Source organism: Rousettus aegyptiacus, unplaced genomic scaffold (genome assembly GCF_014176215.1).
Source record: "Rousettus aegyptiacus isolate mRouAeg1 unplaced genomic scaffold, mRouAeg1.p scaffold_m13_p_1, whole genome shotgun sequence".
In the NCBI taxonomy this organism is placed as follows: Eukaryota; Metazoa; Chordata; class Mammalia; order Chiroptera; family Pteropodidae; genus Rousettus; species Rousettus aegyptiacus.
This window is the reverse complement of record NW_023416284.1, coordinates 7,166,586-7,181,656: the sequence shown is the minus strand read 5'-3', so window position 1 is coordinate 7,181,656 and position 15,071 is coordinate 7,166,586. Positions and strand designations below refer to the sequence as shown.

The 15,071-nt window shown below is 44.3% G+C and overlaps 1 protein-coding gene across 12 annotated transcripts in view; it reads right to left on the bottom strand.

Annotated features, from left to right (window-relative positions):
* Positions 1 to 15,071, bottom strand: part of VPS13D (vacuolar protein sorting 13 homolog D) — a 216,958-nt gene that overhangs the window by 191,570 nt on the left and 10,317 nt on the right. For 9 of the 12 annotated variants that reach the window (XM_016149446.2, XM_016149452.2, XM_016149453.2 and 6 more), the window contains 13 exons: positions 14,623 to 14,813; positions 14,447 to 14,527; positions 11,540 to 11,656; positions 8,935 to 9,039; positions 7,932 to 8,102; positions 7,407 to 7,507; positions 6,405 to 6,573; positions 4,383 to 4,484; positions 4,019 to 4,220; positions 3,090 to 3,269; positions 1,879 to 2,009; positions 976 to 1,048; positions 370 to 543 (listed from right to left, as the gene is read on the bottom strand). In XM_016149446.2, coding sequence (XP_016004932.2) covers positions 370 to 543; positions 976 to 1,048; positions 1,879 to 2,009; positions 3,090 to 3,269; positions 4,019 to 4,220; positions 4,383 to 4,484; positions 6,405 to 6,573; positions 7,407 to 7,507; positions 7,932 to 8,102; positions 8,935 to 9,039; positions 11,540 to 11,656; positions 14,447 to 14,527; positions 14,623 to 14,813 — 1,797 coding nt within the window. Of the gene's footprint in view, positions 1 to 369; positions 544 to 975; positions 1,049 to 1,878; positions 2,010 to 3,089; positions 3,270 to 4,018; positions 4,221 to 4,382; positions 4,485 to 6,404; positions 6,574 to 7,406; positions 7,508 to 7,931; positions 8,103 to 8,934; positions 9,040 to 11,539; positions 11,657 to 14,446; positions 14,528 to 14,622; positions 14,814 to 15,071 lie in introns of those variants that run through there. The other 3 variants (XM_016149454.2, XM_016149451.2, XM_016149456.2) reach the window with 2 other exon arrangements.

The window sequence follows — 15,071 nt, the reverse complement described above, 5'->3', positions numbered from 1 at the left end:
ACACGGCGTCAAGCAAGTAAACCAGACCACTGACCTTGTCTGTCACCTAGAAGGAAATCCTTGAACATGCCTCCTAAATTCACTGGTCTAAAGTATCCTAAGTAGCCACGGAAACCACCACCCTAATGAAACGGGAAGTAATGAAAAACATTTGCTAAGTGGAGGTAGAGAGAAAAAATATTTAAGGGTACCGATTTCTCTTAGAAAAGTGACTTTCCTAGAACCTCTAATTTGATTCAGCAGCAAAGGACCATCCACCCACCCACTGCCCCATCGCCTGAGTGTATAATAGCCCTTGTCCAGAGCACTAGAAAACAGGAAAGGGGGTCTGCGAAAACAACAGAAGAGCAAACAAACAAAAAAGTTAACCTGAGGTATGAACCTTTCCCTTGTAGAAAAAGTCTGCCACTTTTTTGATAGCCTGGGGGTTATATATGATGTTCAAGGGCCTCGTGCTGACATTCAGCCGCCTCTCGAAATGGCTGTGCACTGGGTTCCTCTCGTACAGCATCTCAAAAACAGGGTCGTCTGGGTCCGCAGCTACTACGGAAAAGAACCAGAGACAGGAAATGGAACACAGCAGAAGTAATCTCCTTAGTCTTACTAGACCTGGGAGGGATTCCAGAGGACAGACAGTTCCTAAACTACTTTCCCCGGGGTTCACATTTATGCACGTTTCGTAAAACAGAGAACTGGATAAGGCCTGACCCTTAAGCACAACAGGAATCCTCAAGACTGGTTGTCCTATTTGCTCCCATTACGGCAACCAAGAACCCAAATGCCCGTGAAGTTGCCAGTGACAGACGGGTTGGTGGAGGGCACCTGGCTTACTCCACGTCAAAAGCGGGCCTAAACAGCAAACAGCTGGGCACGAAACAGGACACGCACCCTCTTTCCTGCTGACCAAGACTACTGACCTGTCCCCCCAACCATGATATCTTTCAGAATTAGTTTTAAGAACATATGACAAATTACCAGGGTAATGATCACTTCTGTCTGCAGGTGTTTGGAGACCAAAAGACTGTGAGACTCTGCCGACTTCTTTTTGCTATTAAACACACAAAATGCATAAATGTTAGGGGGAGAGGGGACAAGTCACTGTGCACGCATGCTCATGTTGTACCCTCTGGCATCACTCTCGCTGAGCACAGCCAAACCAAAACTCATCTGACATCAGGTGACGGAGGACTTACAGACCGACCCCTCTGCTTTGTGCCTCTTTCCCAACCTATAAAACCAGGACTTGCCCTTCGTACTGGCAGTGTGCCGCTCTGCCTTCAGCGCATTTAACGGATGCCTGCTGAACGAATGCTAAGCACACACAGCTCTTCGAACTGGCACTTTGCACTCCCACCCTCCTCGCCATCCAGGTACCAAAAAAATTATGGGCAGAGTAAGAGGCTAAATATTCAATTATTCTGACCATCTCTTTGCCAATTTGATAAGATCAAAGGTCTAATGAATAAAGAATAGTCTATATAAACATTAGCACAGACAGAGAAAATGTGAGGTGGCTCTTTTGGCACTGTGGAAAAATGAGAGGTCCCACCAAGGGACAGAGGGTCAGAATGCATGAAAATGACTATCAGATAGACAGGAAACGCAAACATTGGTTCTTATGGCATTTTCTTCCGAATCAGAGCACATTATTCCATGGTGGCCACAACCCAGGAGAGGAAGAAGGCACTGCCATAAATCCCACCAACGTGTGCTGACAAATTCAAAAACTTATCTGACTCCAGTTTGTTTTTAATCAGTCCATCTGTCTCAAGATGATCAAATGTCAAAGTGAATCACGTTAATATTACTTATCTCTTGCCTGAACGGACCGGCATCCGCACACCCTACATGGAGTCATCGCCCCACCGTTGTACGTACTGGGTTAGGGAAGACAAGAAGTGGGAACATGGTTCCTTCTGTGGCCAGGTCTCGAAGAAAGAGTCCACCCAACCGGACGAGAAGCAAGGAGGAGTGTCTCCGAGGCAGAGACTCTGCTAGAAGTTTTACATCTACAAAAAATAAATGTAAGAGTTGACACTATGCCGTGACAGTCTGAAGTGTCTTAAAAGCATTAGGTATAATATTTTTATAGAGAACTATTAGATAACATGAACAATTTTTCCTTGAAATTAAAACCAAAAAATCCCTATCTATGTATCTATATTTATAAATCTACTTATATAGATACATAAGGAAAGCAGACACTTCCCAGCAGAATGAGTTTTAAAAACAGAGCACTTTACACTAAGTTTATGGTATCTCAGCTCTCAAGATCACAATCACACAAACTGGCTTGGTCATTTGCTTTAAATTATACTGAGAAATCTCAGATAAGTGGTTATTTTAGGAACTGAAATAAAAATATTTGTGAGATGTGAAAGCCAACATCTGGGTATTTATTTATACACCTTTAATTCAAAGTCGCAAAAAGAAGTCAAATAGTCAGTCCTCATTATTGGCAGATTCCATACCTGGGAATTTGCCTACTAAAATTTTTTTGTAGCCCCCAAATCAAATGCTTTCGAGAACATGCACAGAGCAGCAAAAATTCTGACTCGCTTGACACGCACGTTCTCATCTAACGCTGAACAAAGGAATGCTCTGCCTTCATGTTTCAGCTCTCATACTACACAGTGACTTCTTCATGGTCTGTCTAGTGCCAAGTTTTTTGCATTTTTGTGCTTTTTGTTGGTGATGTCACCATTCAAAATGGTCCCCAAGCACAGTGCTCAAGTGCTGTATGGCATGTCCCAGCAGAAACACGCTGTGGTGTGCCTCACACAAAGGGGAAATGTGTTAGGGAAGCTTCGCTCAGGCATGAGTTGCAGTGCCTCTGGCCACAAGTTCAAGATCAACAAATCAACAGTGTGTATTAAATAAGGTGTCTTTTAAGCGCAATCACACATAAAACAAGGTTATGTACTGATCGGCTGATGGATATTACAGCCGGCTAACCCCAACTCCCCCCAGGGGTAATGGTTCAGTGTTCACGGCAGCTTGCTAGAACATAACAACCTCAAACAATGAGACTCGCGTGGACCCTGGCGCCTGAAGAGACCGACGCCATCAGCGGCTCTCGGGGGCAGTACCTGAAAACTCGAGCTGCATAAAGGCACGTTCATCAGCGCGAGGCGTTCCTTGTCCCTGGTGCGACAGAGTCACAGTGCCTCGCTGCAAGTGCAAGTTCAGTTTGGCAAAGACATGGTCTCGCTTTGTGTACGTGTCCATGCACGAGGCGTCTGCAGTGGGGTCGAAAAACTCCTCAGTGCCTGGCATGAGGGAGAAACATGTGGGAAAATGTAGAAAGCACAGCCAGCACACCGATCAGAGCCGCGATGAGATTAACTATTTTTCCCTTTTTGAGAAAAGAACTCCAAAGTTGTGGGTGACTGTCTTATTCATTGATGTTAAGACGACAACCCCAAGTGCTTTGTAAAGTCCCTTATCAACTTATTACCAACGTGGGAGGATGCGAGGATTCATGACAGAGTATAAGCAGTGCCGCCCAATCAGTGAAACCTCTGTCTGCACTGTCCGGCACTAACCACAAGTGGCTTAGGGCACTGCTGGCTCATGTGGCTAATGTGGCTAGAACAACTGAGGAAGTGAATTTTGTTATATCATTTAATTATAATCGATTCAAATTTCAATAGCCATTTGTGGCTGTGGATACTACACTGGACGGTGCAGGTCTACGGAGTAGTTCTGGACTGGGGCCCAAGCTTCTGAGTTTCAAACTTATGAACTTGCTCAAATTTAGGTCCCTTCCAATCGCTGTCACTCGGATCTATCTGAAGCTGTACCAATCTTCAAATTTACTAACAGTTGCAAATTAAGTCTCTCAAAATATCTTCTCTCTGCCTCGATGAACACAAGACAAACTGTTTTACAAACATCTACTTTTTTTTTATTTGCAAAATACCACGGGCCACTCCACAATACCAGACGAATTCTTATGAACCAAGCGCCTCCCTTCAGTGCGGCCCAGGGGGTAAAGCGAAGGCCAGCTGCCACTTACCCAGGATCTCCTCGGGAGCCCACGGCTCGTGCTGCTCTGCCGACAGCCCCTCGACGGGCTTCCCTCCGGGGGTCTGCTGCCCGTACCAGCCGCCCCAGCCCGGGAACCAGGACTGCAGATACTGCAGCATCCCGCTGCCTCCGCCAGCTTCTAAGTCTCCAGAAGAGTCTCCTGGAGAATCAAACTGAGGCTCTCGCAGGCTCTGCGTCAATCAACAATGAGCAAACATGAGCGCCAGGGACAGACATGCGCTGCGGCCTGGCACCGGGGATTCTGTCCCCACTGAGGCACAAGCGCATCCAAACTAAAGCACTTTTTTACATGTGCTAGGTCTGAACGTACCTTCTCACACAGAGTTTCTTACCTCTGCCAGCTCTTCTTGTTTGTGAAATCGTTCGTGAACCAGTTCACGCAGAATCTTCAATTCCTCAAAGCTCTGCTCCTCTTCAATCCGACGCATTTCCTCCTGTTCGGGCAAAAACAAAAACAAACAAAACCAGTAGTTCAGCTCCAGGGAAAGTGGACAATGTGAAGGACTGCCACCATCTCCACTGAAGGCCAGGAGACAGTGAAGACAAACAGGTCCATGGCTGCCATGTTTCTGGTTTAAACGGCTCTTCCACCCAAGTTTAAGGATTCTACTTGGCCTCTGAGAATAATGGCAAGCGTGGAGGCGCCAAGGAACGGCACCTAGTTCAAAATGGGTAACTGAAGTGTACGTGCTGCCGTCACATCCCACGCCTGGCGCAGCACTAACGGAGTCTGGAGTACTTCCACATGTGTTACCTCCGTGGACCAAAACAGGTGGCTAGTTATTACTCCTCCCACTTCGGATGCGGAAACTAAGGAGCAAATCTGCGCAGTCAGTGTGCAGGCCTCCGGCTCCTGTTTCGCATGGGATGTTTGAAAGGAAGTGGTCATTTTGTTTCACACTAGTTTAGAAAAAAACAGTGGCAGCCAAGCTACGTGCTAAGAGGCAAAAGATGGTAGAATTAGCAATCCTAAACTGTTTCTTATGTCCTAACATTAAGAAAAGGAGATTAGATGCATTTCCTTGTTCACCTCAATTACAATTTATATTTTTTTCTCCCTTCATGTCTGTGCCTGCATCTTTAAGAAAACCATCCAAAACAAAATGTCTAGTTTATTCCATCCTTTTCATAAATTTCTGTGTCAGTAACCATGCCTGACACTGGTGAAAAAGCACGAACGAGGTGAGTGGGTCGTGCCTCTGGGTGTGGGCAGGAGAGATGGGAATGCTAGGGACCCAGCGCTGCTGTGCTCACACACCGTAGGGCGCTGTCATGGGCTAAATGTTTGTGCCCCTCCCCACAAATTCCTATGTTGAAGCTTTAAGGCCAATGTGATGAGATCTGGAGATGGGGGCCTTTGGGATTACATCTAGATGAGGTCGTGAGGGTGGGGCTTCAAGATGAGATTAGTGCCCTTCTAAGAGAAGGGAGACAGACCTCCCTCCACACGGTGAGGTCTCGTGAGCACACAGTGAGGAGGCGGCCAGGAAGAGAGCTCTCGCCAGAACCACCCACACCGGCACCTGGATCCCAGCCTCCGCAACTGCAGAAAACCAACATCTGATTTTTGAAGCTACCCAATCTATGGCCTTTTGTTATGGCGACCTGAGCTAAGACAACTGCTAAAGGGAAAGTAATGTTCCTTTTTGCTTGGAAGGACTTACTAAAAACAGGTAAGAGACATATCGTACCTACACCAAAAGACTGGAGACAGTCTAAACTGCTTTGCAAAAACTGACACAAAACCAAAGCAAACCAAGGAGCAAAGCAATCCCCATTCCCTGCTGCCAGGAAAGGGATGAGCAGACCATAGTCCACCTAGTACTCCAGGGGTGGTGGGCCCTAGGGTCTCTAGCCCTACAATTACCTAGAGTGAGAGCCTGCCTTCACCACCTACCTAGCCCTACCTCCAAAAAATCCCAGGGTCAATCAAATCAACTGGGTTTAGGGAAAATGTATGCCAAAGACCACAGAGATTAACTACAACTCAGAGGAACAGGATAAAGACGAGGCTCGGGCTTTGAAGAGGCGTCAGTGACTAGATGAAAAGTCTCTGTGAGCTCTGCAAAGAGAGCTGGGGGAGTGGCATCTGCATGGAAGCATGGCAGAGGTGTGGCAGGCCCACCCCATGGCTGGCTCTCCAGCAGCAGAAGGTGGAGAATGCTTCTGGCCAAGGTAAGACCGTGGCCTTCCAGAAAGTGTTCACCCAAGTAAGACTAACTCTATCCTGTGAAATTATAATCCTTAGCAAGGGACTTGATTTCTTGACAGATACCAATTTTGTCAGCCTTTGAAAGAACAACATTCTTATCCTCTGAATGAAGGTAACGAATGCAAGATGACAGTCCTCTCACCTTGTCCTCTGCAGACAGCAAGCCTCCTTTTAATTTGCTGAAGTATTTGTCAGTATAAGACACAGCATCGCGGGCACGGTGCAACAAGAAGTCCCAGGTATAGCGCTTCCTCTGCTCTCTGATCTCATGCAGGTTAGCGTTCAAAGCAAAATACCACCATTCTCGGCAGCTGAAATGGTTCATAACAATGTAATTACTTCTTACAATAAAAGCCATCGACCCAGGGCAGTCCTCTTCTGAGATATCTTTTCTCTCATCAGCCATGAGTTTATGCCTCAAACCCATTCTAATATTAGACTAAACTCAACATGTAGAGAAAATAAATCTAGTGGCCAAGAACATCGAATAAAAGATTCTCAATTTATACATCAATAATTATATATTACTCAATTGATGACTGTAAGATAAATACCATCGGAAGATAATTACCAAAAATTTGACTACTAAATACTTTAAATGGAATACTTCAGAAATAACACAGGATTGGAAAAAGTTTTAGTATATTGGACTAGTCAAGTTTATCACTGCAACATGAAAAGGTTTACTTTTGCTACAAAAGTTATAAGTGTACTACATAAGTGTTGCCCCAACAACCTGGGCAAAAAGACATAGGGAAGTAGGTTCAAAGATTTCTGCCAAGTATTACTGCACAATCAAATGCCACCAGGGCCACACCAGTCTACCTGCTGAATGAAAGTGAGTGGGTGTTCTCAATTCTACCACACTTTGTCGAACACTAAACCCACAACACCAAAACAGACAATATCAATGAGATAAATAATGACAATATCAATGAGATAAATAATAACAACAACAAAAAAAGATAAACAACAGAAATGGTATTTTAAAGGCCAGAAAAATCAACTGTACTTTTCTCTCCAACCACGTGTAAAGGACAGTGAGGCCTATCTCTGCTCAATATTCCAAAAAATAAATTAACAAACAAACAAAAACCCCATGCTATAAAATGTGTGTCATATCCAACAATTCACGAGCCCTTACTTGTCAGTTACAGCCACTTTGGGTTTCCATTTTCGAAACTTCACCTGCCTCTCCTTTCGTTCCAGCTCCTTGAGGAATTCCATGATTTGCCGTGATTGCAGCTTTGTGTTGGAGGTTAAAAGACACTAGGTTAGAAGTGATTTGTTTCTTTTACCCAGTTAAGACATATCTCCAACTAGGACAATTCCTATTAGTCAATCCATTGAATTTAAATCCACTGTAAACTAGATCAAATCTCAGCATCAAGTGGCATTTCTCTCTGGACACTGGCAGTTAAGTGTTGATATTTACTGTACCTGTTGTACTCTTCACTCAGCACTTAAAAACATCAAAACTAACCTGAGATCAACCCGATCTGACTGAACGGACAGTGAGTGGGTACTGCGTCTACCATGACCTTGGTCTCCGTGCACTTTCTTCCCCACCAGGTACTGTGAAATCTCGAGACCCGCCTATCAACATGCTGCCTTCGGCCTGGCCATGCATCCAGCGGGGAGCACAGAAACCACCAGGACAAGTGAGTACCTGGGACAGTTTCAGGGGGATGGTCTCCAGCTGGATATCACACTCGACACGGGGACTGTGCCGAGACCGCAGAGGCTCCTTGGAGCAGTTTCTCTTCAAAAGAGCAGATGCACACACAGGCTCCAAGATGTAGTGATGATTGCGACTCTCCATGCTCTTGTCCATGGCCTCCTGAGTATCACAAGAACATCCATTATTGTAGCAAATGTGTTTAGGGTCAAATTACATGTGATGCATATATAACATCAGAATCCAAAAACAGGATAAAACAGAAAATTGAAAACTCTCTAGCATTTTTAAAATTTTTGTTTATATTTCTTATTAGGTAATAGTCACCTGGTTTAAAATTTAAAGGCAAAAAAGGGTGAAATATCTCCCCACTCCCAACCTCCAGCCACCTAATTATCCTCCCCAGAGGCAAACAATAATACCAGTTTCTTATACAATCCACCAGAAGCAACTGTACATTCAGACAAATCTATAATTTTCTGATTTTTTAACCATTCTTATACAAATGCTATAAATGCTGTTTCGTCTTGGTTTTTTAAACATAATACTATATCTTAGAGCCTATTACATATTCATCATAAAGATCTTAGCCTTTGTTTTATAGAACTGCAAACTGCTTTACTGTATGGAGATACAGTATTTATTTAATCAAATTAGCAAAAGAAAACCATTCTGCACAATAGCATGCAAACCAAAGACAACCTTGGGTGGGGGAAAAACGAGTCCTTTTTCTCTATTTCACTTAAACCACCTACAATTTCTTTAAGAAATCTGTAATACAGTATAAATGCAAAACATACACAAAACATTACATATTGTTCAGTTACATACATAGCAAGTACCTTAAGCGAGGCATCTGCGAGTGGGCACCTATGGGAGGTGAGGGATGGGAATGGCAATCGAAGACGCAGAGAACAAGAACCTACGTGACAGGGATCCTGCACCACTTCACTTCAGTGTAGTGTTGCAATAAAGCCCGTTGCCAGCATCATACCTGCAATTCCGCCTGAGGCAAATCCCCCAATAAAGTGCAATCGACGTCCCAGTAGATGCTAAACTCTGCCACATCTAACTGCTTCTTCCGCATCAGTTTCTGTACCTGAAGAGAGACAGGGAAGAAAACAGATGACTCTCTCTATTCACGAATTCATTTGTTCAACAAGCCATTTGTGAAGAATCATGCATCAGGCACTTTGCAAGGTGCTGGGGATCAAAATTAAATTAAAATATAGTTTTGCTCTTACGGAGCTCAAAATCTAGCTAACTGGGGATACAAACATGCAAACAGCTGGAATTAAGCAGGAGGAAACAGAGAAAGAATATATAAGATGCCATGAGCAAACGGAGAGAAAGCCTCACTGTGTGAGTGAATATCAACAGATGTGTAAATTTCAGGCACAGGGTAGGCTAAGAGTGAAGCACTGGGACACATTTCAAAGAGCAGGGCAGACAATACAGAAGGCCCGATATCTTCAGAGGACGGCGATGATGTCTGTGCAACTGGAGCACTGTACGTGTGTAATGGGGACAGCACTGGTACGTGTGTATGAACACACATTTGGAGTGGGCGGTTAGTTAAGTCTTGAGAAAAGCAGCCTGAAATATTACTAGGTGTGCTAGGGTGAATAACTTCCACCCCTCCAAACTCCTGTCCCCACCAGACATGTGAAAGGGACCTTATTTGGAAACAGGGTCTTCGCAGATGTCATCAAATTAAAATGAGGTCCTGTCAGATTAGGGCGGGCCCTAATCTAATGACTGGTGCCCTTGTCAAAAGAAAACAGACACACGGGGAGAAGGCAGGGGCAGAGACTGGACTGACGCATCTACAAGCCAAAGAATGCCAAGGCTGCCAGCAGAAGCCAGGAGAAAGGCATGGGACGGTCTCTCCCTCAGAGCCTCCGAAGGAACCAGCTCCGTCCACACCTTCATTTTAGACTTCTACCCTCCAGAACTAGAGCTTAGAGATCTGCTGTTTGAAGCCATCTGGTGTGTGGTAATTTGTCACGGCAGCCCAGGAACACTGATACACCCGGAAAGGAAGCGTGTGCCCTACCAAGGAGTGCGGAATCCACAGTATGAGTGACGTGGAGCCCCTGAGGGCTTTGACGTGGGCATGCGGCAGGGCCAGCTATGTGTTTTAGAAACAGAACTCTGGCCACAGTGCACAGCAAGGCTCCCCTGATTTGGTAGGCCAGAGAAAATGAGCCACGGAGTATGGCAAGATAATGAGTAAATTTCTGGGATCGAGTCACTTTTTAGAAATACTTGGTTACTCTAACTAGCCACCAGCAGTCCCCAAGCAAACACATCCATTTGCCCCAGTGTCCTGTACAAATACCACGTTTTTTCTGCGTGTGCTGTGATATGGAAAAGGGTGGGGAGCGTTAGTAGACAATGAGTCCAGAACCTGGAATGGGAGTGAGGAGGTCACAGAATAGGATACTTTATCGGCCCAAGGAAAAGTGGACAGGATCCTAACCTCAGACAGCTTCAGTGATAAGAGAAAAGCCACATTTGAAACATTTTTCAGGAAAAATTGCAGGACGTTATGACCACATGGACATGAAAGCTGAGGAATAAGAAGTGAAGGATGAGCACGAAGCTTCTAGAAATTAGTGTGGTGGATAAGAACGCATGCTCTGCAGCAGGGATGGCCAACATTTTCTGAAAAGGGCCAGAAAGGAAATAGTAAGGCTTTGCAAACCATATAGTCTCTGTTATAGCTACTCGACTCTGCCACTGCAGCACAAAAGTAGCCTTAGACAATACATAAACAATGAGCATGGCAGTGATCCAATAAGTATTTACAAAAACAGGCTAGAGGCCAATTTGGCCCACAGGCCACACCTTGCCAAGCCCTGATCTAAGCTGGTCCACCTGGGTTTAAGAAATGGCTCAATTCACTTCACCTCTCTGCACTTTAGCGTCCTCAGCTGTGAGGGTAAGAGTGGTGGTGAAAAGGGATGAGAATCCCATGAGGTAAGTCACGCAAAGCACTAAGAACAGTGTCTCGCACATAAAAGGCTCTTAAGATGCTAGTTCTCACGTGTGTGACTCAACACTCAGTAATGTGGTGGTTTCGGAGGAATGAATGAATCGGGCAGGTGGAATATAATGGGATCGTTTTCATTACAATAAACCAAAAATGCCCTAGAGGTGTCCCACAGGTAAAGACTATGAATACGAAGGTCAGACGGGAGGTGGAGAATGGAATCCAAGGAGTGGAAGCCATCAGCAAAATTGCCAGGTGGTAGCTGAAACTGCGAAATAGAATTTTACTGAGGCGCATGGAGAGAGAAGAAAACCGAAGCTGAAATCCTTTCTGCACCCCCATTTCTTCATGTATAAAATGAAAGGGTGGCACCCGTGTTTGATGGCTGAGTGAAACTAACAGGTCAAAGAAAACTGCTTCCCTTTTTCAGCAAATTAGCAGTGTTGTATGCAAACAAGAGACACGCAAGCCAGTGAGCAAGCCAGTGAAAGGACACGGTGGAAAGAATGCGATCTCATTTACATAAGGCAGAGTGACAAAAGGCAGAGTCCCTACTTCTCTAGGACTGCTGCCTTCCCCTGGTTCAGTCTTATTTCATACTCACAGGCTCATTCACAGCATTCTGCATGGACACGTTCTTAATGCAGATGCCAAACGCGAAAGGATGGGAAGGGCTGGTGATACCATCTTCGAAACGCAAATGGACATCTTGAATTTTTAACTGCAAAGGAGAAGGGGGGAAAAGCACATTTAGACAACTGCCGCAGGTGGAATACTACAGGTAGGAGTCATGCTGCCCTGAGCCATGGAAGCAGATCACAGCCGACATCATGTATCAGTACGTCACACACACAGCCAATGCTCTTCAAGTTCCTCAGAGTTATAACCATAAACTGGACGAGAACAACATTTCTACGTGACTAGTGGCATGTCAAGAAGAGAGCTACAATACTTCCGTTAGATCCTATCAGAAGGCACCTCAGAGAGACACTAAAGTCATACCGTTGTATCTAGATAACTGGCCCCCCCTCTTTTTGACATCTTAGTCTTAGCGCTGTGGCCCCACACTTGGACACGGGAGTGCCAGCATGGCATATGCACTCCGTATCGATTTATTTATTTCTTCTTGACCCTGGAGGCAGGCCACACAAAAGGCACTCTGCTTCAATAAATTAAAAAGCCATAACAGAAAGTTAAGTGAGGGCCCACAGAATGAGAAGAGATATCTGCAAATCGCATACCTGATAAGGGACTAAAATCCAGAATATGTTAAAAAAAAAAAATTCCTACAACTCAACAATTAAAAAAAAATAAATAACCCAATTTTTTAAATAGGCAAAGGATTTGGATAGACTTTTCTCCAAAGATATGCAAATGACCAATAAGTATAGCTCGACATTAGCCACTTAGGACATGCAAATTAAAACCACAGTGAGATTTCACTTCATACCCACTACTATGCCTATAATCGAAAGACAGAAAATAACACGTGCTAATGAGGATGTGGAGAAACTGAAAAGCACATATATTGTGAAATTATAAAATAGTGTAGTATAGCCTCTTTGGAAAAGTTTGATAGTTCCTCAAAAAGTTAAACATAGTTATCATATGACTAAACAACTCTACTGCTAGCTGTATATACTCGAGAACTGAAAACATGTTTGCACAAAACCCTATACATGAATGTTTATAGCAGCATTATTCCAAATGTCCATCAACTGATGAGCAGATACACAAAATGTGGCCTAGCCTGAGAACTACAAAAACCCTCGGCAGGGACACTATGTTCAAACCTCTGCACTAAGAAACTTACCCACACCTGGATGTGGCTTCTAGGAGCCTAAGGCTGCGTCCCTGGGACAATCCAACCCCACCCCAGCTGATTTCCTCTGGCTGACTTCCTCTCCAGAAATACTGAAAGGGAGGGGAGGAGGACAGAGGGAAAGGGACAGAGATCCTACAACTCGAGGACCTGAAAGACATTCCTTTGAATGTAATCATCAGGAAGGACAGGGCCTGTGTCCCAGTCTCTGGGGAAGGATAGAGACAGCTGGCCTAATCACATTTACAGGGATCGACCCTTTGTAATTTTTCACCTGAGCCCCCAACACACACACACACACTCATCTCTCTCTCTCTCTCTCTCTCTCTCTCTCTCTCTGTGTGTGTGTGTGTCTCTCCCTTTAAAGACCTTGTCACCTCTGTGCAAACTGGAATGGAGTTCTGCTCTTTCACCTTCTGTCAGCAGTCACTGTTCCGCTTTGCTTATCTTTGACAATCCATACAGTAGAATATATTCTCCAGTTATAAAAAGGAATAAAGTACTAATACATGCTACGACATGGATGATCCCTGAAAGCATTATGCTAAGTAAAAGCCGGACACAGGAGGCCACATAGTATATGATTCCATTTATATGAAGCGTCCAGAACAGGCAAAACCATGAAGAAAGTAGATTGGGGGTTACAGGCGGCAGAAGGGAGAGGAGAATTGGGAGTGGCTACTATTGGGTATAGCGTTTCTTTTGGGGATGATGTGGATGTTCTGGAATTAGATAGTGGTGATCAACGCACAATTTTGTACACATGCCAAAAATACCAGATTGTACACTTTAAAAGTATGAACTTCATGGTATGTGAACTATATCTCAACAAAGCTATTATTATAAATAAAATTAAAATAATAATGATGAAATTTTTTAAATGACAGCTAAAAAAAAAAAAGCTGCCTGAAACAATTCAAAGCAGTCGCTTCAAACATACAAATCTTTTCATTAAAGTTGTGAATCCAGCAATCTCAGACTACACTTTAGGGGAAGCAGTACACCCTGAACATATCTGACCTGTCTCACTTTGACAATGCACGAAAACCCTGGAGCTAATAAGTACAACCTAACTCATGACATTCACGAAAATCAGTGTGGACTCTGATCTAGTTTTTGAGGACAAAACAAAATTGTAATTAAGGCAGAAAATGTGGCCAACAGCCCTAATGTTATAACTCATCAGACCCCATCAGACACATCGGTGAGTGAAATATCTCAGAGAGCTGTTCACAATCCACTATGTAATCAACTGGAAACCATGCATCCCACCTCTCATTTTACTGATGAAGAAACTGAGAGCAGAAAGGTTGAGTAATTGGCCCCAAAACAACACAGTCATGAAGGCTTAGGTGACCTGCCTTCTTAGGAGCTAAATCCTTTATCAAGTGGGATTCCAACATTCAAAAAGAAAGTGAAACAAAATGTAAGTGAAACGGAAACTCCAGACTCACACCAACCAAAGCAAGAAAAATATGTGTGCCCAGAGCCTGGACCGGAACCTGCTTTTCAAGTTTTCCTTTGGGCACCACCTGGAAAAGGGCACGCCAGAGCAGGCAGCCCTGTGTGCAGGGGACACCCCGCATTAGTGAGACTCAGGACAAACAAGCAACGAGGCAGTGAAATACACTTCAACCTGAGAAGTCAGTCCCTTTCGTGTTCACACTTTATAAAAGTCAATGGACTTACTTCAATATTCTCCACAATTCTTGTGACAACCGAGGCAGTGACCGAGTACCAGTAGGACTCCCCTTTGCGCTGGCGTTCATTCTGCAAAGCAAAGAGCAGTGTTAGCGGAACCCAGCGCTCTGCTCCCTTCGGGAGTCTCACCGTGCCGCTTGCAGACCAAAGGATTTCTGCCTTGCCTTCCATTTTTCCTCCAGGGCTTGAAGTAGAGCTTTCTTGCGTTCCCTTTCCAACAGCTTCTCCTTTTCATCATTGAAATCCTGTATTTTTTCAGGGGCTCCAATTAAGTGAAGGCTAGAAATGGAGATCACCCAAGGGTCCACGTGGGGGCGATAAAAGGGAATCTGAAGGGTTACTTTCCCAATTAAACCTGGGGGAAAAAAAAGTCTTGTGAAATGCCTGTATACTTTTTAATTCTATGTTCTTGGGTCCTTCTAGTTTTCTTAAAGGAGCGTTATTACTTTTACCTTTTTTTTAATTCGAGAAAACAGGCAGCAGTTTCTTGTACATGTGAAACAAATGTTGGTAAGGCGAGATCAGTAAGAATGAGGCATAATAAACTAGAAGCTAGAAAAAGTTCACTGTGACTTTACCATATCAAATGCAACATCTCTCTCCTAGAAACGGC